Source organism: Oncorhynchus clarkii, chromosome 17 (genome assembly GCF_045791955.1).
Source record: "Oncorhynchus clarkii lewisi isolate Uvic-CL-2024 chromosome 17, UVic_Ocla_1.0, whole genome shotgun sequence".
In the NCBI taxonomy this organism is placed as follows: domain Eukaryota; kingdom Metazoa; phylum Chordata; class Actinopteri; order Salmoniformes; family Salmonidae; genus Oncorhynchus; species Oncorhynchus clarkii.
This window is the reverse complement of record NC_092163.1, coordinates 83,875,809-83,899,049: the sequence shown is the minus strand read 5'-3', so window position 1 is coordinate 83,899,049 and position 23,241 is coordinate 83,875,809. Positions and strand designations below refer to the sequence as shown.

Sequence of the window (23,241 nt, the reverse complement as noted above, 5' to 3'; positions counted from 1 at the left end):
AATGCCGCTCGTTCCTCACCCAGTGTGATATTGTGTTTTCTCTCCAGCCCAACACTTACTCCAGGAGCACTGCTCGTATCGCCTACGTCATATCTCTCCTTACTGGACGGGTTCGTGAGTGGGGCACGGCAATCTGGGAGGCAAGGGCTGAGTGTACTAACCAGTATCAGGACTTTAAGGAGGAGATGATACGGGTTTTTGATCGATCTGTTTTTGGGGAGGAGGCTTCCAGGGCCCTGTCTTCCCTATGTCAAGGTAATCGATCCATAACAGACTACTCTATTGAGTTTCGCAATCTTGCTGCCTCCAGTGGCTGGAACGAGCCGGCTTTGCTCGCTCGTTTTCTGGAGGGTCTCCGCGCAGAGGTAAAGGATGAGATTCTCTCCCGGGAGGTTCCTTCCAGCGTGGATTCCTTGATTGAACTCGCTATTCGCATTGAGCGACGGGTTGATCTTCGTCACCGAGCTCGTGGAAAGGAGCTCGCGTTCTCCGTTGCCCCCCTCTCCGCATCACTACCATCTTCCTCTGCCGGCTCGGGTGCTGAGCCTATGCAGCTGGGAGGTATCCGCATCTCGACTAAAGAGAGGGAACGGAGAATCACCAACCGCCTCTGTCTCTATTGCGGTTCCGCTGGTCATTTTGTCACTTCATGTCCAGTAAAAGCCAGAGCTCATCAGTAAGCGGAGGGCTACTGGTGAGCGCTACTACTCCTGTCTCTCCTTCAAGATCCTGCACTACCTTGTCGGTCCATCTACGCTGGACCGGTTCGTCAGCTTCCTGCAGTGCCTTAATAGACTCTGGGGCGGAGGGCTGTTTTATGGACGAGACCTGGGCTCGGGAACATGACATTCCTCTCAGACAGTTAAGGGAGCCCACGGCCTTGTTCGCCTTGGATGGTAGTCCTCTCCCCAGGATTCAGCGTGAGACGCTACCTTTAACCCTCACTGTCTCTGGTAATCATAGCGAAACCATTTATTTTTTAATTTTTCGTTCACCTTTTACACCTGTTGTTTTGGGCCATCCCTGGCTAGTTTGTCATAATCCTTCTATTAATTGGTCTAGTAATTCTATCCTCTCCTGGAACGTCTCTTGTCATGTGAAATGTTTAATGTCTGCTATCCCTCCTGTTTCCTCTGTCTCTTCTTCACAGGAGGAGCCTGGTGATTTGACAGGGGTGCCGGAGGAATATCACGATCTGCGCACGGTGTTCAGTCGGTCCAGGGCCACCTCTCTTCCTCCACACCGGTCGTATGATTGTAGTATTGATCTCCTTCCGGGAACCACTCCCCCCCGGGGTAGACTATACTCTCTGTCGGCTCCCGAACGTAAGGCTCTTGAAGATTATTTGTCTGTAGCTCTTGCCGCCGGTACCATAGTCCCCTCCTCCTCTCCCGCCGGAGCGGGGTTTTTTTTGTTAAGAAGAAGGACGGGTCCCTGCGCCCCTGCATAGATTATCGAGGGCTGAATGACATAACAGTGAAGAATCGTTATCCGCTTCCTCTTATGTCTTCAGCCTTCGAGATCCTGCAGGGAGCCAGGTTTTTCACTAAGTTGGACCTTCGTAACGCTTACCATCTCGTGCGCATCAGGGAGGGGGACGAGTGGAAGACGGCGTTTAACACTCCGTTAGGGCACTTTGAATACCGGGTTCTTCCTTTCGGCCTCGCTAACGCTCCAGCTGTCTTTCAGGCATTAGTCAATGATGTCCTGAGAGACATGCTGAACATCTTTGTTTTCGTTTACCTTGACGATATCCTGATTTTTTCACCGTCACTCCAGATTCATGTTCAGCACGTTCGACGTGTCCTCCAGCGCCTTTTAGAGAATTGTCTTTTTGTGAAGGCTGAGAAGTGCACTTTTCATGCCTCCTCCGTCACATTTCTCGGTTCTGTTATTTCCGCTGAAGGCATTAAGATGGATCCCGCTAAGGTCCAGGCTGTCATTGATTGGCCCGTCCCTAAGTCACGCGTCGAGCTGCAGCGCTTTCTCGGCTTCGCGAACTTCTATCGTCGTTTCATCCGTAATTTCGGTCAGGTGGCAGCTCCTCTCACAGCCCTTACTTCTGTCAAGACGTGCTTTAAGTGGTCCGTTTCCGCCCAGGGAGCTTTTGATCTCCTCAAGAATCGTTTTACATCCGCTCCTATCCTTGTTACACCTGACGTCTCTAGACAGTTCGTGGTCGAGGTTGACGCGTCAGAGGTGGGCGTGGGAGCCATTCTTTCTCAGCGCTCCCTCTCTGACGACAAGGTCCACCCTTGCGCGTATTTTTCTCATCGCCTGTCGCCGTCGGAACGTAACTATGATGTGGGAAACCGCGAACTGCTCGCCATCCGCTTAGCCCTAGGCGAATGGCGACAGTGGTTGGAGGGGGCGACCGTTCCTTTTGTCGTTTGGACTGACCATAGGAACCTTGAGTACATCCGTTCTGCCAAACGACTTAATGCGCGTTAGGCGCGCTGGGCGCTGTTTTTCGCTCGTTTCGAGTTCGTGATTTCTTATCGTCCGGGCTCTAAGAACACCAAGCCTGATGCTTTATCTCGTCTCTTCAGTTCTTCAGTAGCCTCCACTGACCCCGAGGGGATTCTCCCTGAGGGGCGTGTTGTCGGGTTGACTGTCTGGGGAATTGAGAGGCAGGTAAAGCAAGCACTCACTCAAACTCCGTCGCCGCGCGCTTGTCCCAGGAACCTTCTTTTCGTTCCCGTTCCTACTCGTCTGGCCGTTCTTCAGTGGGCTCACTCTGCCAAGTTAGCCGGCCACCCTGGCGTTCGGGGTACGCTTGCTTCCATTCGCCAGCGTTTTTTGGTGGCCCACCCGGGAGCATGACACGCGTCGCTTCGTGGCTGCTTGTTCGGTCTGCGCGCAGACTAAGTCCGGTAACTCCCCTCCTGCCGGCCGTCTCAGGCCGCTTCCCATTCCCTCTCGACCGTGGTCTCACATCGCCTTAGATTTTGTCACCGGACTGCCTTCGTCAGCGGGGAAGACTGTTATTCTTACGGTTGTCGACAGGTTCTCTAAGGCGGCTCATTTTATTCCCCTTGCTAAGCTTCCTTCTGCTAAAGAGACGGCACAAATCATCATCGAGAATGTTTTCAGAATTCATGGCCTTCCGTCAGACGTCGTTTCGGACAGAGGTCCGCAATTCACGTCTCAATTTTGGAGGGAGTTTTGCCGTTTGATTGGGGCTTCCGTCAGTCTCTCTTCCGGCTTTCACCCCCAGTCTAACGGTCAAGCAGAACGGGCCAATCAGACTATTGGTCGCATCTTACGCAGTCTTTCTTTTCGCAACCCTGCGTCTTGGTCAGAACAGCTCCCCTGGGCAGAATACGCCCACAACTCGCTTCCTTCGTCTGCGACCGGGCTATCTCCTTTTCAGAGTAGCCTCGGGTACCAGCCTCCGCTGTTCTCATCTCAGTTCGCCGAGTCCAGCGTCCCCTCCGCTCAGGCTTTTGTCCAACGTTGCGAGCGCACCTGGAAGAGGGTCAGGTCTGCACTTTGCCGTTATAGGGCGCAGACTGTGAGGGCTGCTAATAAGCGTAGAACTAAGAGTCCTAGATATTGTCGCGGTCAGAGAGTTTGGCTCTCCACTCAGAACCTTCCCCTTAAGACCGCTTCTCGCAAGTTGACCCCGCGGTTCATTGGTCCGTTCCGTATTTCCCAGATCATTAATCCTGTCGCAGTTCGACTTCTTCTTCCGCGATATCTTCGTCGCGTCCACCCGGTCTTCCATGTCTCCTGTGTCAAGCCCGTTCTTCGCGCCCCCGCTCGTCTTTCCCCCCCCCCCACCCATCCTTGTCGAGGGCGCACCCATCTACAGGGTCCGTAGGATTTTGGACATGCGTCCTCGGGGCCGTGGTCATCAGTACCTAGTAGATTGGGAGGGGTACGGTCCTGAGGAGAGGAGTTGGGTTCCCTCTCGGGACGTGCTGGACCGTGCGCTGATCGATGATTTCCTCCGTTGCCGCCAGGTTTCCTCCTCGAGTGCGCCAGGAGGCGCTCGGTGAGTGGGGGGGTACTGTCATGTATTGTCATGTTGTGTCTTGTTTCTGTCCTTTCCCTTCACCCTGTCTCCCTCTGCTGGTCGTTATTAGGTTACCTTTTCTCCCCCTCTTTCCCCCAGCTGTTCCTTGTCTCCTCCTAACTACCTCGTCACCCCTTTTCCCACCTGTTCCCTTTTTCCCTCTGATTAGTCCTCTATATCTCTCTCTGTTTCTGCTCCTGTCTTTGTCGGATTCTTGTTTGTGTTATTCATGCCTGAACCAGACTATCGTCATGTTTGCTGCAACCTTGTCCTGTCCTGTCGGAATCTGCCGGTCCATCTGAGCCTACGTATGTTTTGTTATTAAAGAAGCTCTGTTTACGTTAATTCGCTTTTGGGTCCTCATTCACGCACCTTAACACATCGACTCTATTTGGACAAATACAGGTGATATTCTGTCATTCGTCGAAGGAGGAAGTTTAGGAACTTTTGTCATTTGACTTTTGACTGCCGTGACTGCCGTTACAAAGTTTTGTATGATTTGACAAAGCCTGTGCGCCCTGACCAGAAAAAACGCTGAATGAATTGAGGAACATAGCGCTAGGGAATTTATGAACGTCCAAATTTCACAATTTCATTAAACAATCATAGATAGTTACTTTATCATTACTAAATATGAGTTTAATTTGCTCTGAAACCTTTACATAGTGGCGAGTCCAAGCAGACAAGGTGACGGAACGCGCCTCTTATTTTGGGAGGACCCTGGCATAGTGATCATCTTGGTTTTAAACGCTGGGACTTTTTGCTGTATTTTCTTGGACTCTCGGGATAATATGAATTATTCCCAGAATTTAAACTTGGTAGATTTTCAGGAAAATTTGAACCCCTATTCACGAGTTATTTTAAAATGAATAAAACCGATTTGGGGAGTAAATTGTGACTTGTGTCACAAATGGCAGCACCCTAAGCCCTATATAGTCTAGGAATAGGGTGCCCATCTCTCTGTTGATCAGTTGGTAGAGCACGGAGCTTGCAACGCAAGGATCATAGGTTTAATTCCCGCTGAGGCCACCCATATGGAAAATGTATGCACGCTATGTGTCTGTAAGTAGCTTTGGATCAAAGTGTCTGCTAAGTGGCACATGCAGCCGTAGCCTACCTTAGATGGTATGGTCTTTTGATCCTTCAGGTCATACGGGGTGAGGACCTTGTCAATGTAGTGGATCACACCGTCAGCTGTCACATAATCACTGGAGACTATCCTAGCGTCATCATTAATGTACACAGAGCCCTGAGAGAAGGGGGGAGATAGAGAGAAACTTAGTTAAAGGACCAGTACAGTCAAATAAAATGTGATTTCCTGTGTTTTATATACATTTCCACACTATGGAGTTTGGAAAAATACTGTGAAATTGTGCAAATTATTTTTAATGCCCTTTTAGTGTAAGAGCTGTTTGAAAAGACCACCTGAATTTTCATCCCATTTTGGTGGGACGGAGTTTTGGCCTGCCTGGTGACATCAAGTTAGTTAATAGTCCAACACGAAAGAGAGTTCCAATAAAACATTTACGTAATAAAAAAGTCAGTTTTTAAGCTAGAGACCTGTCGGCCTTCTGCATCTGCGGTGGAAAGTGGCAGAACGAAAGCGCTGTTTGTCAGACCAGATGATATCCCAAAAATCGGTCTTCTCACGAAAACGGTTTGGCCTATAAACTAATATGACCCATCTATGGAAAGATTAGGCTCTCACGAACATGAGGGTGTTCTCTGAGCTCTCCTCTATATCCTAGATATAGGACACATTTTTAAAAGAAAACAATTTTGACTGTCTTTTTTGTCATTTATGAATGTGTTATTCAATGTGTTTTTCTGGGCTATAGTAGTAAAGACCAAATTCAAACTTTTATCAAATCACTTTTCTTCTTTTTACTGTTGATACCTAAAGGGGTCCTAAAATTAAATCAAATAGCTAAATGATCCACCTTCTTAAAACAATTCCATATGTAAGCTTAGAACCCACCTCCAATGGCTTAGACTTTTAAGAATTCAATCCTCTGGCACGCAAATTGTATGATGCCAAACTCTTTTAGTCTGGTCAAAAGTTGTAAGTAGCAGTAAACCTTGGAGTAGTAAACGTATGATTAGTAAACCTTGGAGTAGTAAACCTTGGAGTAGTAAACCTTGGAGTAGTAAACCTTGGAGTAGTAAACCTTGGAGTAGTAAACTCTAGAGTAGTAAACCTTGAAGTAGCAAACCTTGGAGAAGTAAACCTTGGAGTAGTAAACCTTGGAGTAGTAAACCTTGGAGTAGTAAACCTATGATTACTAAACCTTGGAGTAGTAAACCTTGGAGTAGTAAACCTTGGAGTAGTAAACCTTGAAGTAGCAAACATTGGAGTAGTAAACCTTGGAGTAGTAAACCTATGATTACTAAACCTTGGAGTAGTAAACCTTGGAGTAGTAAACCTATGATTACTAAACCTTGGAGTAGTACACCTTGGAGTATTAAACCTATGATTACTAAACCTTGGAGTAGTGAAACCTTGGAGTAGTAAACCTTGGAGTAGTAAACCTTGGAGTAGTAAACCTATGATTAGTAAACTCTAGAGTAGTAAACATTGAAGTAGCAAACATTGGAGTAGTAAACCTTGGAGTAGTAAACCTATGATTACTAAACCTTGGAGTAGTAAACCTTGGAGTAGTAAACCTATGATTACTAAACCTTGGAGTAGTACACCTTGGAGTAGTAAACCTATGATTACTAAACCTTGGAGTAGTGAAACCTTGGAGTAGTAAACCTTGGAGTAGTAAACCTTGGAGTAGTAAACCTTGAAGTAGCAAACCTTGGAGAAGTAAACCTTGGAGTAGTAAACCTATGATTACTAAACCTTGGAGTAGTAAACCTTGGAGAAGTAAACCTTGGAATAGTAAACCTTGGAGTAGTAAACTCTAGAGTAGTAAACCTTGGAGTAGTGAAACCTTGGAGTAGTAAACCTTGGAGTAGTAAACCATGGAGTAGTAAACCTTGGAGAAGTAGGTCTTCGAGTTGTTAACCTTGGAGTAGTCAGCTTAGGAGAAATAGGTATTGTAAAAGTAAACCTAGGAGAAGTAAACAAAGGAGAAGTAGGCCCTTGTGTAATAAACCAAGGAGAAGTAAACAAAGGAGAAGTAATCCTAGAAGAAGTAAACCAAGGCGAAGTAAACCAAGGAGAAGTAAACCTTCGAGTAGTAGTATTATAAAAATATTATGATAATCAATTCTTGTAGTAGTAGTATTTGGAGAAGCAAGTCTTGTAGTAGCAGTATTTGGAGAAGCAAGCCTTGTAGTAGTTATATTTGGAGAAGCAAGCCTTGTAGTAGCAGTATTTGGAGAAGCAAGCTTTGTAGTAGCAGTATTTGGAGAAGAAAGCCTTGTACGAGCCAGAAATGGGCAAAAGTAGCTCACTATAAAGGGAATAGGGACTCACATCCTTGAGGCTGAAGGTGAGCTGGTGTCCGGAGACGGCCACAGCCTTTGAGGTGGTCTTCAGGTCAGAGAGCATCAGAGTCTCACAAGACACCATGTGGTAGTTAGCCAAGTCTGGGCTGCGTCCCTGTGACTCCCATGCCTCTATCTGGAGAGAGAGTTTACACAGGGGTGGGTCAGAGACCCACACACACCATAACAATAACACGAGCCCAGGTGTATGCCACACACACACACACACACACACAGTATATGCAGACCCGTCCTACACACAGGAACATTGAAAAAAAATAAAATAATTGACATACTGAGAAGTTGCTGTTTGCAGGAGGTATGAATGTAGTGAAGGGCCCATCACCGTACAGACTCCTCACATCAGACACCTGGAGAACCACAAGCATTAGCCTCAACAAAAATATGCGGAATGTGAATAATCCTATTTGTCTTGGTAACATTTATTTTATAACATAGAGAAGTGAAATGTCATTACCACCCTACAACAACAGACTCACCATTATTATCCGACGGTACAACGCAGCTTCTGACTGGCGAAATATCTCCTGCAAATATCCATGGGAAAATAAATTCATAGACACACACACACACACACACACACACACACACACACACACACACACACACACACACACACACACACACACACACACACACACACACACACACACACACACACACACACACACACACACACACACACACACACACACACACAGACCAGTGACTCACTGTGCGGGTCTTGCCTCGGCAGTCAAAGCCATCTCCTATGTGTCCTCCATTGCAGGAGCAGTTCCTCTCTCCGTTGCCCATATAACGACACCTGGCGTACTTTCCACAGCCCCCGTTGTTCTGGAAACATAACCGGAGTCTATACCTCTGGACTCCAGGTGTGTGTCCCAAATGGCACCCTATTCCCTTTATAGTGCACTACTTTAGACCAGGGCCTATAGGGAATAGGGTGCCATTTGGGACCAGCCACAGTAGTACTGTAGTGCCTAACTATCGGATCCTGTGGATGTGCCTGGGTCAGACCTGGGTCAGATCTGAGTCAGACCTGGGTCAGACCTGGGTCAGATCTGAGTCAGACCTGGGTCAGACCTGGGTCAGATCTGGGTCAAACCTGGGTCAGACCTGGGTCAGATCTGGGTCAGATCTGGGTCAAACCTGGGTCAGATCTGGGTCAAACCTGGGTCAGATACTCGGGTGTGCTGGATTTACTTTTTCAGGTTCAATGAAACCAACAAACCAATAGAACAGCCCTCCTGTTCACACTGGTCAGTATGTCACGTATTTAACACACTGGTCAAGGTAAATTACCTCCAGTATGTCACGTATTTAACACATTGGGTATATATTTAATCCAAGTCTGATCTGATTAAAATGCCACCCTATTCCCTATATAGTTCATGGGCCCCTGGTAGTGCACTGTGTAGGGAATAGGGTGGCATTTTGGGATGCACTGTGTAGTACTACAATGCTCCAGTACTCACAGTCCGACAGGGGTTGAACGGGTAGCAGAAATGTCCATTCCCAGAGTAGCCAGGTAAACAGTTACAGGCAACCTGAAACAGGTGGAACAGTTAGTTACTCATGTAACTAAACTAAACAAAACAAAGAAGAAACTACTATGAAACAAAGATAAATTATATAAGGAATGATAGTAAAAAGCTTTGGAACATCTTAAATTAAATTTTAGGCAACAAGGCAAACTCAGCTCCATCATTCATTAAATCAGATGGCTCATTCATCACAAAGCCTACTGATATTGACAACTACTTTAATGATTTTTTTCAATGGCAAGATTAGCAAAACTAGGCATGACATGCCAGCAACAAATTCTGAACCTACACATCCATGTATAACTGACCAAATTATGAAAGACAAGAATTGTAATTTTGAATTCCGAAAAGTGAATGTGGAAGAGGCGAGAAAAGTATTGTTTTCTATCAACAATGACAAGCCCCCTGGGTCTGGCAACTTGGACGTAAAATGACTGAGGATGATAGGGGACTGTATTGCCACTCCTATTTGCCATCTATTCAATCTAAGCCTACAGGAACGTGTGTACCCTCAGGCCTGGAGGGTAGAAAAAGTAATTCCGCTACCCAAGAATAGCAAAGCACCCTTACCAATCAGCCTAATACCAACCCTTAGTAAACTTTTGGAAACAAATGTGTTTGACCAGACACAATTCTATTTCACAGTAAACAATGTATCTTTCAGCACCCTTACAGGGAATAGCACACAACATGTAGAGCACTTATACAAATGACTGATGATTGGCTGTAACAGATTGATAATTAGAAGATTATTGAGCCTTTATCGAGCATAATCTGCTGCTGGAAAAACTCACATGTTATGGCTTTACACCCTCTGCTATATTGTGGATAAAGAGTTACACAGAGGGTGTTCTTTAATGGAAGTCTTTCCAACATAATCCAGGTAGAGTCAGGCGTTCCCCAGGGCAGCTGTCTAGGCCCCTTACTTTTTCAATATTTACTAATGATATGCCACTGGCTATGAGTAAAGCCTGTGTTTTGCCATAGTTTTGTCACACCTGTAGATAGTACAACGAGCCAGATATTTCACCAGTTATATAAATGTCAAGCATCCGGTTGCCGTATTCACTCGCTACTAAATATGGTGTTGAGAGGAAGCTTAGCGGCCGGCAGTGGGAGAAGATCGGTTTTGGCCGACATTCTGCACATTTTCTCATCAATGCAACATTTGATCTTCATACAGTTTTCTGTTTACAAAACTAGAATCTGTAACAAACAGAGTGGACTGCATTTTGTAGACTTTACACTTCGCCAAAGTTTCTACAAATTGCGTTGTTTAGAAGGAGTGCAAAGGGGAATTAAGTTACTTCACAGAGTAGGCGTTCCCTAATGGATATATGCAAAAAAATTCAAGAATGCGCCAATAGGATCTTACTAGCTCCTCCTTGGCTCTACCCGCCTCCTTGCTTGTTCTGCCCACTATTAATAATTTGCTCCCATTGGAAATGACAGACTATGGTCTATCTTGGGTTAGTTATAAAAATCTTTGAGACTACTGCCCAGTCATATGGTGCCACAAAGAGGGACATAGGCTAATTACAGTTGGCCAAGAACAGAGTAGCACGGCTGTCCCTTAAAGGTACACAGAGAGCTAACATCAATGACATACATACATGTCAATCTCGCCTGGCTCAAAGTAGAGGAGATATTGACTTTTACATTTACATTTATCCAGAGCGATTTACAGTAGTGACTGCATCAATTTTCATGTTTGTCGAATTTAAAAAAACAGATAAAAATACAAATTGTGGAACAATGCGGACTGTGAGGAGACACACGCCAGCACACACACTCTACACACGTATTTATGGTTGTATTATAAATATTGTATTTTAGATATGTAGTGGTGTCATAATGTTATTTTTGTTTATGCCTTAATTTGTTTGGACTCCAGGAACAGTAGCTGCTGCCTTGGCAGGAACTAATGGGGATCCATAATAAACCCCAGAAAGAGAAGCTGCTGCCTTGGCAGCAACTAATGGGGATCAATAATAAACCCCAGCAGGAGTAGCTGCTGCCTTGGCAGGAACAAATGGGGATCCATAATAAACCCCAGCAGGAGTAGCTGCTGCCTTGGCAGGAACTAATGGGGATCCATAATAAACCCCAGGAAGAGTAGCTGCTGCCTTGGCAGGAACTAATGGGGATCCATAATAAACCCCAGGAAGAGTAGCTGCTGCCTTGGCAGGAACTAATGGGGATCCATAATAAACCCCAGGAGTAGTAGCTGCTGCCTTGGCAGGAACAAATGGGGATCCATAATAAACCCCAGGAGGAGTAGCTGCTGCCTTGGCATAACAAATGGGGATCCATAATAAACCCCAGGAAGAGTAGCTGCTGCCTTAGCAGGAACTAATGGGGATCTTTAATAAACCCCAGGAAGAGTAGCTGCTGCCTTGGCAGGAACAAATGGGGATCCATAATAAACCCCAGGAGGAGTAGTTGCTGCCTTGGCAGGAACACATGGGGATCCATAATAAACCCCAGGAAGAGTAGCTGCTGCCTTGGCAGGAACTAATGGGGATCCATAATAAACCCCAGGAAGAGTAGCTGCTGCCTTGGCAGGAACTAATGGGGATCCATAATAAACCCCAGGAGGAGTAGCTGCTGCATTGGCAGGAACAAATGGGGATCCATAATAAACCCCAGGAGGAGTAGCTGCTGCCTTGGCAGGAACAAATGGGGATCCATAATAAACCCCAGGAAGAGTAGCTGCTGCCTTAGCAGGAACTAATGGGGATCTTTAATAAACCCCAGGTAGAGTAGCTGCTTCCTTGGCAGGAACTAATGGGGCTCCATAATAAACCACAGGAAGAGTAGCTGCTGCTTTGGCAGGAACTAATGGGGATCCATAATAAACCCCAGGAAGAGTAGCTATTGCCTTGGCAGGAACTAATGGGGCTCCATAATAAACCCCAGGAAGAGTAGCTGCTGCCTTGGCAGGAACTAATGGGGATCCATAATAAACCCCAGGAAGAGTAGCTATTGCCTTGGCAGGAACTAATGGGGCTACATAATAAACCCCAGGAGGAGTAGCTGCTGCCTTGACAGGAACTAATGGGGCTCCATAATAAACCCCAGGAAGAGTAGCTGCTGCCTTGGCAGGAACTAATGGGGATCCATAATAAACCCCAGGAGGAGTAGCTGCTGCCTTGGAAGGAACTAATGGGGATCCATAATAAACCCCAGGAAGAGTAGCTGCCGCCTTAGCAGGAACTAATGGGGATCCTTAATAAACCCCAGGAAGAGTAGCTGCTGTCTTGGCAGGAACTAATGGGGATCCATAATAAACCCCAGGAAGAGTAGCTGCTGCCTTGGCAGGAACTAATGGGGATCCATAATAAACCCCAGGAAGAGTAGCTGCTGCCTTGGCAGGAACTAATGGGGCTCCATAATAAACCCCAGAAAGAGAAGCTGCTGCCTTGGCAGCAACTAATGGGGATCAATAATAAACCCCAGCAGGAGTAGCTGCTGCCTTGGCAGGAACAAATGGGGATCCATAATAAACCCCAGCAGGAGTAGCTGCTGCCTTGGCAGGAACTAATGGGGATCCATAATAAACCCCAGGAAGAGTAGCTGCTGCCTTGGCAGGAACTAATGGGGATCCATAATAAACCCCAGGAAGAGTAGCTGCTGCCTTGGCAGGATCTAATGGGGATCCATAATAAACCCCAGGAGTAGTAGCTGCTGCCTTGGCAGGAACAAATGGGGATCCATAATAAACCCCAGGAGGAGTAGCTGCTGCCTTGGCAGGAACAAATGGGGATCCATAATAAACCCCAGGAAGAGTAGCTGCTGCCTTAGCAGGAACTAATGGGGATCTTTAATAAACCCCAGGAAGAGTAGCTGCTGCCTTGGCAGGAACAAATGGGGATCCATAATAAACCCCAGGAAGAGTAGCTGCTGCCTTGGCAGGAACTAATGGGGATCCATAATAAACCCCAGGAAGAGTAGCTGCTGCCTTGGCAGGAACTAATGGGGATCCATAATAAACCCCAGGAGGAGTAGCTGCTGCATTGGCAGGAACAAATGGGGATCCATAATAAACCCCAGGAAGAGTAGCTGCTGCCTTGGCAGGAACAAATGGGGATCCATAATAAACCCCAGGAAGAGTAGCTGCTGCCTTGGCAGGAACTAATGGGGATCTTTAATAAACCCCAGGAAGTGTAGCTGCTGCCTTGGCAGGAACTAATGGGGCTCCATAATAAACCACAGGAAGAGTAGCTGCTGCTTTGGCAGGAACTAATGGGGATCCATAATGAACCCCAGGAAGAGTAGCTGCTGCCTTGGCAGGAACTAATGGGGATCCATAATAAACCCCAGGAAGAGTAGCTATTGCCTTGGCAGGAACTAATGGGGCTCCATAATAAACCCCAGGAAGAGTAGCTGCTGCCTTGACAGGAACTAATAGGGCTCCATAATAAACCCCAGGAAGAGTAGCTGCTGCCTTGGCAGGAACTAATGGGGATCCATAATAAACCCCAGGAAGAGTAGCTATTGCCTTGGCAGGAACTAATGGGGCTACATAATAAACCCCAGGAGGAGTAGCTGCTGCCTTGACAGGAACTAATGGGGCTCCATAATAAACCCCAGGAAGAGTAGCTGCTGCCTTGGCAGGAACTAATGGGGATCCATAATAAACCCCAGGAGGAGTAGTTGCTGCCTTGGCAGGAACTAATGGGGATCCATAATAAACCCCAGGAAGAGTAGCTGCCGCCTTAGCAGGAACTAATGGGGATCCTTAATAAACCCCAGGAAGAGTAGCTGCTGCCTTGGCAGGAACTAATGGGGATCCATAATAAACCCCAGGAAGAGTAGCTGCTGCCTTGGCAGGAACTAATGGGGATCCATAATAAACCCCAGGAAGAGTAGCTGCTGCCTTGGCAGGAACTAATGGGGATCCATAATAAACCCCAGGAAGGGTAGCTGCTGCCTTGACAGGAACTAATGGGGATCCATAATAAACCCCAGGAGGAGTAGCTGCTGCCTTGGCAGGAACTAATGGGGCTCCATAATAAACCCCAGGAAGAGTAGCTGATGCCTTAGCATGAACTAATGGGGATCCTTAATAAACCCCAGGAAGAGTAGCTGCTGCCTTGGCAGGAACTAATGGGGCTCCATAATAAACCCCAGGAAGAGTAGCTGCTGCCTTGGCAGGAAATAATGGGGATCCATAATAAACCCCAGAAAAAGTAGCTGCTGCCTTGGTAGGAACTAATGGGGATCCATAATAAACCCCAGGAAGAGTAGCTGCTGCCTTGACAGGAACTAATGGGGCTCCATAATAAACCCCAGGAAGAGTAGCTGCTGCCTTGGCAGGAACTAATGGGGATCCATAATAAACCCCAGGAGGAGTAGCTACTGCCTTGGCAGGAACTAATGGGGATCCATAATAAACCCCAGGAAGAGTAGCTGCCGCCTTAGCAGGAACAAATGGGGATCCTTAATAAACCCCAGGAAGAGTAGCTGCTGCCTTGGCAGGAAGTAATGGGGATCCATAATAAACCCCAGGAAGAGAAGCTGCTGCCTTGGCAGGAACTAATGGGGATCCATAATAAACCCCAGGAAGAGTAGCTGCTGCCTTGACCGGAACTAATGGGGATCCATAATAAACCCCAGGAAGAGTAGCTGCTGCCTTGGCAGGAACTAATGGGGATCCATAATAAACCCCAGGAATAGTAGCTGCTGCCTTGACCGGAACTAATGGGGATCCATAATAAACCCCAGGAAGAGTAGCTGCTGCCTTGACCGGAACTAATGGGGATCCACAATAAACCCCAGGAAGAGTAGCTGCTCCCTTGGCAGGAACTAATGGGGATCCATAATAAGACAAACACTCAAACGTACCTGGCCTGTATTTCTACTTCATACAGCGAGAAGGCCAGTGCATTACACTGAAAAAGTGTTGCAGGTTATTGCAGTATTAAGGTGATTGTGACCCCAATGGCACCGTATTCCATACACAGTCCACTACTGGTCAAAAGTAGTGCATTAAATAGGGAATAGGGTACCATCTGACACTCAAACAAGTGTAGTCTTACCAAGTTCGGTCCTGTTTTGATGCACTCTGCGATACTGGAACATCCACCGTTGTTTACCAAACAACCGTCTATCTCTGCAAAAACACAACATCACATTGTCATTCCCTTTTAGATCAGCCGTTCCTTTCTAAATCACAGTCAAAAGCTCGAGGATCACCATTCGCACATTATTTTTTACATAAAATATCTTGCCGGTTAAATTTAGAGTCAAGGTTATCAGTAATTGTAACAGATTATGGCCTATTATTATTATAATAAACTATTTGCATTGTCAAAAGTATAAATTCTTATAATACCATTAATACTCCCAACTGTTATCATTTTTGGAAGAAAACAAATATTTACAAAATTAAGAAAATCTGGATAAAAAATAAGTAAATAAAATTGCAAACCACCTGCAGTGCAGGACCACAGTTTGAAAACTAATGTTCTAGAGGCAAAGGTTTTGTTAGTTTGTATTTCACTTATTCATCCGTCCTATAACCATTCCCATTGAAATTAGACTTTTTATTCAAGGGTGGGAGCAGACAACCGTGACCATTCTGTAGTTGATCAGGGTCCTGTTTTGAAGCGGTTAGTAATGGGATGCATCCCAAATGGCACCCCGTTCCCTACAAAGTGCACTACTTTTGACCAGAGCCCAATGGGGAATAGTGTTCCATTTGTGACGTAGCCATGGTTAAAGGGCTGATGGTAGTGTTCCATTTGGGACGTAGCCATGGTTAAAGGGCTGATGGTAGAGTTCCATTTGGGACGTAGCCATGGTTAAAGGGCTGATGGTAGAGTTCCATTTGGGACGTAGCCATGGTTAAAGGGCTGATGGTAGAGTTCCATTTGGGACGTAGCCATGGTTAAAGGGCTGATGGTAGAGTTCCATTTGGGACGTAGCCATGGTTAAAGGGCTGATGGTAGAGTTCCATTTGGGACCAAGCCATGGTTAAAGGGCTGATGGTAGAGTTCCATTTGGGACCAAGCCACGGTTCAAGTACTGTTTGAAATCATTTGTTTTTGGTCTAGCTTGCTTAGAGTGCCAGATGGGCAGGGTTTGCAGTTTTGGGACCATTCTCTTGGCCCATTAAGCCAGACAAGTTCAACTAAGCCCAGATCAATTATAGTATTTTAACCCAGGTCTGAGACACACTGCTGTTGATATGGTTGTAAATATTTTAATTGGTTCTACTGTTGTTGTGTTTAAATGTGTTGAGTGTAAAGTGGCAGTCTTGCCCACCTGTAATTTTGTGACTAAGCTTCGGGCTCCATAATGTTTTATGTTGTCTCCGCCTGGAACAGACTACTACTGTTGATTATCTAACGAATTCAATCACTCAATCAATCACACGCCATACCTAGACACCACACCCCGTCTCCAGTGTATCCTTCTGGACAGGTGCAGGTCCTCTCCCCAGGTAACGTCTTGGTGCAGTTGGCAATCTGAGCGCAGCCTCCGTTCCCAGTGGCACACAGGTTCACCTCTACGGAACATTAGTTTACCAGTTTAGTTTACCAGTTTAGTTTACCAGTTTAGCTTACCAGTTTAGTTTACCGGTTTAGCTTATCAGTTTAGTTTACCCGTTTATCTTACCAGTTTAGCTTAACAGTTTAGCTTAACAGTTTAGCTTACCAGTTTAGCTTATCAGATTAGTTGACCAGTTTAGTTTACCAGTTTAGTTTACCAGTTTAGTTTACCAGTTTAGCTCACCAGTTTAGCTTACCAGTTTAGTTGACCCCACAGTGACCGTACACTGTGGGGTACATACCCCAACCAGAAGCCGTGGATTACAGGCAACATCCACACTGAGATAAAGGGTAGAGCTGCCGCTTTCAAGGAGCGGGACATTAACCCGGAAGCTTATAAGAAATCCCACTATGCCCTCAGGCAAACCATCAAACAGGCAAAGCGTCAATACAGGACTAAAATGGAATCCTACTAAACCGGCTTTGACACTCGTCGGATGTTGCAGGGCTTGCAAACTATTACAGACCACAAAGGGAAGCACTGCCGCGACCTGCCCAGTGACACGAGCCTACCAGACGAGTTAAATCACTTCTATGCACGCTTCGAGGTCAGCAACACTGAAGCATGCACGACAGCACCAGCTGTTCTGGACGACTGTGTGATCATGCTCTCCGTAGCCGATGTGAGCAAGACCTTTAAACAGGTCAACATTCACAAGGCCGCAGGGCCAGACGGATTACCAGGACATGAACTCCGAGCATGCCCTGACCAACTGGCAGGTGTCTTCACTGACATTTTCAACCTGTCCCTGACCGAGTCTGTAATACCAGCATCAAGCAGACCACCATAGTCCCTGTGCCCAAGAACACAAAGGTAACCTGCTAAATGACTACTGATCTGTAGCACTCACATTCATAGCCATGTAGTGCCTTGAAAGGCTGGTCATGGCTCACATAAACACCATCATCCCAGAAACCCTAGACCCACTCCAATTTGCATACTGCCCCAACAGATCCACAGATGATGTAATCTCTATTGCATTCCACACTCCCTTTCCCACCTACGTGAGAATGCTGTTCATTGACTACAGCTTGGAGTTCAAAACCATAGTGCCCTCAAAGCTCATCACTAAGCTAAGGAACCTGGGACTAAAGACCTCCCTCTGCAACTGGATCCTGGACTTCCTGATGGGCCACCCCCAGGTGATGAGGGTAGGTAACAACACATCTGCCACACTGATCCTCAACACGGGGCCCCTCAGGGGTGCGTGCTCAATCCCCTTCTATACTCCCTGTTCACCCATGACTGCATGGCCAAGCACAACTCCAACAGCATCATTAAGTTTTCCGACGACACAAAGGTGGTAGGCCTGAACACTGACAATGATGAGACAGCCTATAGGGAGGAGGTCAGAGACAACCTCTCCCTCAACATGATCGTGGACTACAGGAAAAGGAGGGCAGAGCACACCCGCATTCTCATCACCTGGGCTGTAGTGGAGCAGGTTCAGAGCTTCAGGTTCCTTGGTCTCCACATCACCAACAAACTAGAATGGTCCAAATACACCAAGACAGTCGTGATGAGGGCATGGCAAAGCCTATTCTACCTCAAGAGACTGAAAAGATTTGGCATGGGTCCTCAGATCCTCAAAAAGTTCTACAGCTGTACCTTCGAGAGCATCCTGACTGGTTGCATCACCGCCTGGTATGGCAACTGCTCGGCCTCCGACCGCAAGGTGCTACAGAGGGTAGTGCTTATGGCCCAGTACATCACTGGGGCCAAGCTTCCAGTCTTCCAGGACCACTATACCAGGCGGTGTCAGAGGAAGGCCTGCTCTTTTCATGACATAGACTGACCAAGTGAATCCAGGTGAAAGCTATGATCCCTTATTGATGTCATCTACACTTCAATCAGTGTAGATGAAGGGGAGGAGACAGGCTAACGCAATATTGGGAAGGTGTTCTTAATGTTTGTACACTCAGTTTATACTAATATTTAAGATATACAGTAAATGACAGAGTCATAGCCAGAAATTGTCCTCCCATTTTAGGTGACCAAAAGTATTGGGACAAAATCATGTGTATATTTGTATATATATATATATATATGTATGTATGCCTACAGCCTACAGAAAGTATTCATACTATTTCCACATGTTATTTTATTACAGCCTGAATTTAACATTGATTAAATTGAGATGTTTGGTCACTGGCCTCCACGCAATACCACATAATATCAAGCGGAATGTGTTTTTTTCTCCCTGAAATGAATACAAACATTTAAGCTGAGTATTCAAGTGTTCAATACCTTAGTTAGGGCAAAATAAATCATAAATTATATAATAATAATAATAATAAAACTAAATAAGTTCAGGAGTGAAGATATGCTTAACAAGTCACATAAATTGCAAGTCACTCTGGGTGCAATAATCCCCGCAGGAGGCCTTTTGCCTTTTAGTAGGCAGTCATTGTAAATAAGAATTTGTTCTTAACTGACTTGCCTAGTTAAATAAAGGTTAAATAATTAAAACATGAAAATAATTTTTCATGGACTCACTCTGTGTGCAATAAATTAATTTTCATTAAATTTGCAAACATTCCTAAAAAACATGTTTTCACTTTGTCATTATGTTCTATTGTCTGTGTCATGTACTGTCATGTTGTGTCTTGTCTCTGTCCTTTCCCTTCACCCTGTCTCCCTCTGCTGGTCGTTGTTAGGTTACCTTTTCTCCCCCGCTTTCCCCCAGCTGTTCCTTGTCTCCTCCTAACTACCCATTCACCCCGTTTCCCACCTGTTCCCTTTTTCCCTCTGATTAGGCCCCTATATCTCTCTCTGTTTTTGTTCCTGTCCTTGTCGGATTCTTGTTTGTTGTGTTTCATGCCTGAACCAGACTGTCGTCATGTTTGCTGTAACCTTGTCTTGTCTTGTCGGAATCTGCCAGTCCGTCTGAGCCTACCTATGTTTGGTAATTAAAGAAGCTCTGTTTAAGTTAATTCGCTTTTGGGTCCTCATTCACGCACCGTAACAGAAGAATCCGACCAAGAATGGACCCAGCGACTTCGGATCCTCTCCACTCAGCCGTCGGGATCCAGGGAGCGATGCTAGGCAGACACGAGCAGGAAGTGTCTGCTGCTCGACATGCCGTTGAGACCCTGGCCACCCAAGTCTCCAACCTCACAGAACAGGTTCACCATCTCCGCCTCGATCCACCGGCCACTTCCAGGGCTTTCGAATCTCCGGAGCCCAGAATCAATAACCCGCCGTGTTACTCTGGGGAGCCCACTGAATGCCGCTCGTTCCTCACCCAGTGTGATATTGTGTTTTCTCTCCAGCCCAACACTTACTCCAGGAGCACTGCTCGTGTCGCCTACGTCATATCTCTCCTTATTGGACGGGCTCGTGAGTGGGGCACGGCAATCTGGGAGGCAAGGGCTGAGTGTACTAACCAGTATCAGGACTTTAAGGAGGAGATGATACGGGTTTTTGATCGATCTGTTTTTGGGGAGGAGGCTTCCAGGGCCCTGTCTTCCCTATGTCAAGGCAATCGATCCATAACAGACTACTCTATTGAGTTTCGCACTCTTGCTGTCTCCAGTGGCTGGAACGAGCCGGCCTTGCTCGCTCGTCTTCTGGAGGGTCTCCGCGCAGAGGTAAAGGATGAGATTCTCTCCCGGGAGGTTCCTTCCAGCGTGGATTCCTTGATTGAACTCGCTATTCGCATTGAGCGACGGGTTGATCTTCGTCACCGAGCTCGTGGAAAGGAGCTCGTGGAAAGGAGCTCGCGCTCTCCGACGCCCCCCTCTCCGCATCACTACCATCTTCCTCTGCCGGCTCGGGTGCTGAGCCCATGCAGCTGGGAGGTATCCGCATCTCGACTAAGGAGAGGGAACGGAGAATCACCAACCGCCTCTGTCTCTATTGCGGTTCCGCTGGTCATTTTGTCACTTCATGTCCAGTAAAAGGCCAGAGCTCGTCAGTAAGCGGAGGGCTACTGGTGAGCGCTACTACTCCTGTCTCTCCTTCAAGATCCTGCACTACCTTGTCGGTCCATCTACGCTGGACCGGTTCGTCAGCTTCCTGCAGTGCCTTAATAGACTCTGGGGCGGAGGGCTGTTTTATGGACGAGACCTGGGCTCGGGAACATGACATTCCTCTCAGACAGTTAAAGGAGCCCACGGCCTTGTTCGCCCTGGATGGTAGTCCTCTCCCCAGGATTCAGCGTGAGACGCTACCTTTAACCCTCACTGTTTCTGGTAATCATAGTGAAACCATTTCTTTTTTAATTTTTCGTTCACCTCTTACAGATGGGGAAGAAAAAACGTCTCTTGTCATGTGAAATGTTTACCCTTTAATCATTTCTGAATTCAGGCTGTAACACAACAAAATGTGGAATATATCAAGGGCTATGAATACTTTCGGAAGGCACTGTATACATCCATAATCTGAATAGTCCTTCTACCAAATACAACAGTAAAGTGTTAGAGACCTGTGCAGACGGTTCCGTTGCCTGTGAAGCCTGCAACACACTGGCATCTAGGGCCCTCTGTCTCCTTGGGCTCACAGCTGAAACACACACACATCACTCATCAATCACCTTTTGATTGAATGACTCAGCTGCTGGTCAAAAGTAGCGCACTATATACAGTGCCTTGCGAAAGTATTCGGCCCCCTTGAACTTTGCGACCTTTTGCCACATTTCAGGCTTCAAACATAAAGATATAAAACTGTATTTTTTTGTGAAGAATCAACAACAAGTGGGACACAATCATGAAGTGGAACGACATTTATTGGATATTTCAAACTTTTTTAACAAATCAAAAACTGAAAATTTGGGCGTGCAAAATTATTCAGCCCCCTTAAGTTAATACTTTGTAGCGCCACCTTTTGCTGCGATTACAGCTGTAAGTCGCTTGGGGTATGTCTCTATCAGTTTTGCACATCGAGAGACTGACATTTTTTCCCATTCATCCTTGCAAAACAGCTCGAGCTCAGTGAGGTTGGATGGAGAGCATTTGTGAACAGCAGTTTTCAGTTCTTTCCACAGATTCTCGATTGGATTCAGGTCTGGACTTTGACTTGGCCATTCTAACACCTGGATATGTTTATTTTTTAACCATTCCAATGTAGATTTTGCATTATGTTTTGGATCATTGTCTTGTTGGAAGACAAATCTCCGTCCCAGTCTCAGGTCTTTTGGAGACTCCATCAGGTTTTCTCCCAGAATGGTCCTGTATTTGGCTCCATCCATCTTCCCATCAATTTTAACCATCTTCCCTCTCCCTGCTGAAGAAAAGCAGGCCCAAACCATGATGCTGCCACCACCATGTTTGACAGTGGGGATGGTGTGTTCAGGGTGATGAGCTGTGTTGCTTTTACGCCAAACATAATGTTTTGCATTGTTGCCAAAAAGTTCAATTTTGGTTTCATCTGACCAGAGCACCTTCTTCCACATGTTTGGTGTGTCTCCCAGGTGGCTTGTGGCAAACTTTAAAACAACACTTTTTATGGATATCTTTAAGAAATGGCTTTCTTCTTGCCACTCTTCCATAAAGGCCAGATTTGTGCAATATACGACTGATTGTTGTCCTATGGACAGAGTCTCCCACCTCAGCTGTAGATGTCTGCAGTTCATCCAGAGTGATCATGGGCCTCTTGGCTGCATCTCTGATCAGTCTTCTCCTTGTATGAGCTGAAAGTTTAGAGGGACGGCCAGGTCTTGGTAGATTTGCAGTGGTCTGATACTCCTTCCATTTCAATATTATTGCTTGCACAGTGCTCCTTGGGATGTTTAAAGCTTGGGAAATCTTTTTGTATCCAAATCCGGCTTTAAACTTCTTCACAACAGTATCCCGGACCTGCCTGGTGTGTTCCTTGTTCTTCATGATGCTCTCTGCGCTTTTAACGGACCTTTGAGACTATCACAGTGCAGGTGCATTTATACGGAGACTTGATTACACACAGGTGGATTGTATTTATCATCATTAGTCATTTAGGTCAACATTGGATCATTCAGAGATCCTCACTGAACTTCTGGAGAGAGTTTGCTGCACTGAAAGTAAAGGGGCTGAATAATTTTGCACGCCCAATTTTTCAGTTTTTGATTTGTTAAAAAAGTTTGAAATATCCAATAAATGTTGTTCCACTTCAAGATTGTGTCCCACTTGTTGTTGATTCTTCACAGAAAAATACAGTTTTATATCTTTATGTTTGAAGCCTGAAATGTGGCAAAAGGTCGCAAAGTTCAAAGGGGCCGAATACTTTCGCAAGGCACTGTATTGTGTGACCTCTAATTCTCCTGTCTTATCTGTTGTCCAGAGTGATCCCCACGTACTCTTATAAACTTCACCCGGCACAGCCAGAAGAGATCTGACCACCCCTCATAGCCTGGTTCATCTCTATGTTTCTTCCTAGGTTCTGGCCTTTCTAAGGTGTTTTTTCATGTGTTGATTTGACTTCTGGGTCTTTGGGGTATAGCACTTTGTGACAACTTCTGATGTAATAAGGGCTTTATAAAATAAATCTGATTGATTGATAAAGGGAATAGGGTGCCATTTTGGAACTTACTTTGCATTTCCATCACAGATTCCGCCACAGGCGTCAGACACGATCTCTACAGACAGAGAGAGAGAGAGAGAGAGAGAGAGAGAGAGAGAGAGAGAGAGAGAGAGAGAGAGAGAGAGAGAGAGAGAGAGAGAGAGAGAGAGAGAGAGAGAGAGAGAGAGAGAG

General features: G+C 46.1%; 1 protein-coding gene across 2 annotated transcripts in view; it reads right to left on the bottom strand.

Annotated features, from left to right (window-relative positions):
• The window catches only part of LOC139371469 (stabilin 1), a 300,518-nt gene that overhangs the window by 57,797 nt on the left and 219,480 nt on the right, over positions 1 to 23,241 (bottom strand). For both annotated transcript variants that reach the window (XM_071111910.1, XM_071111908.1), the window contains exons 40-49: positions 23,080 to 23,125; positions 21,002 to 21,078; positions 16,406 to 16,531; positions 15,060 to 15,133; positions 8,950 to 9,021; positions 8,189 to 8,308; positions 7,954 to 8,001; positions 7,750 to 7,824; positions 7,443 to 7,589; positions 5,136 to 5,267 (exon numbers count right to left, since the gene is read on the bottom strand). In XM_071111910.1, the coding sequence (XP_070968011.1) occupies positions 5,136 to 5,267; positions 7,443 to 7,589; positions 7,750 to 7,824; positions 7,954 to 8,001; positions 8,189 to 8,308; positions 8,950 to 9,021; positions 15,060 to 15,133; positions 16,406 to 16,531; positions 21,002 to 21,078; positions 23,080 to 23,125 (917 nt within the window). The remainder of the gene's footprint in view (positions 1 to 5,135; positions 5,268 to 7,442; positions 7,590 to 7,749; positions 7,825 to 7,953; positions 8,002 to 8,188; positions 8,309 to 8,949; positions 9,022 to 15,059; positions 15,134 to 16,405; positions 16,532 to 21,001; positions 21,079 to 23,079; positions 23,126 to 23,241) is intronic.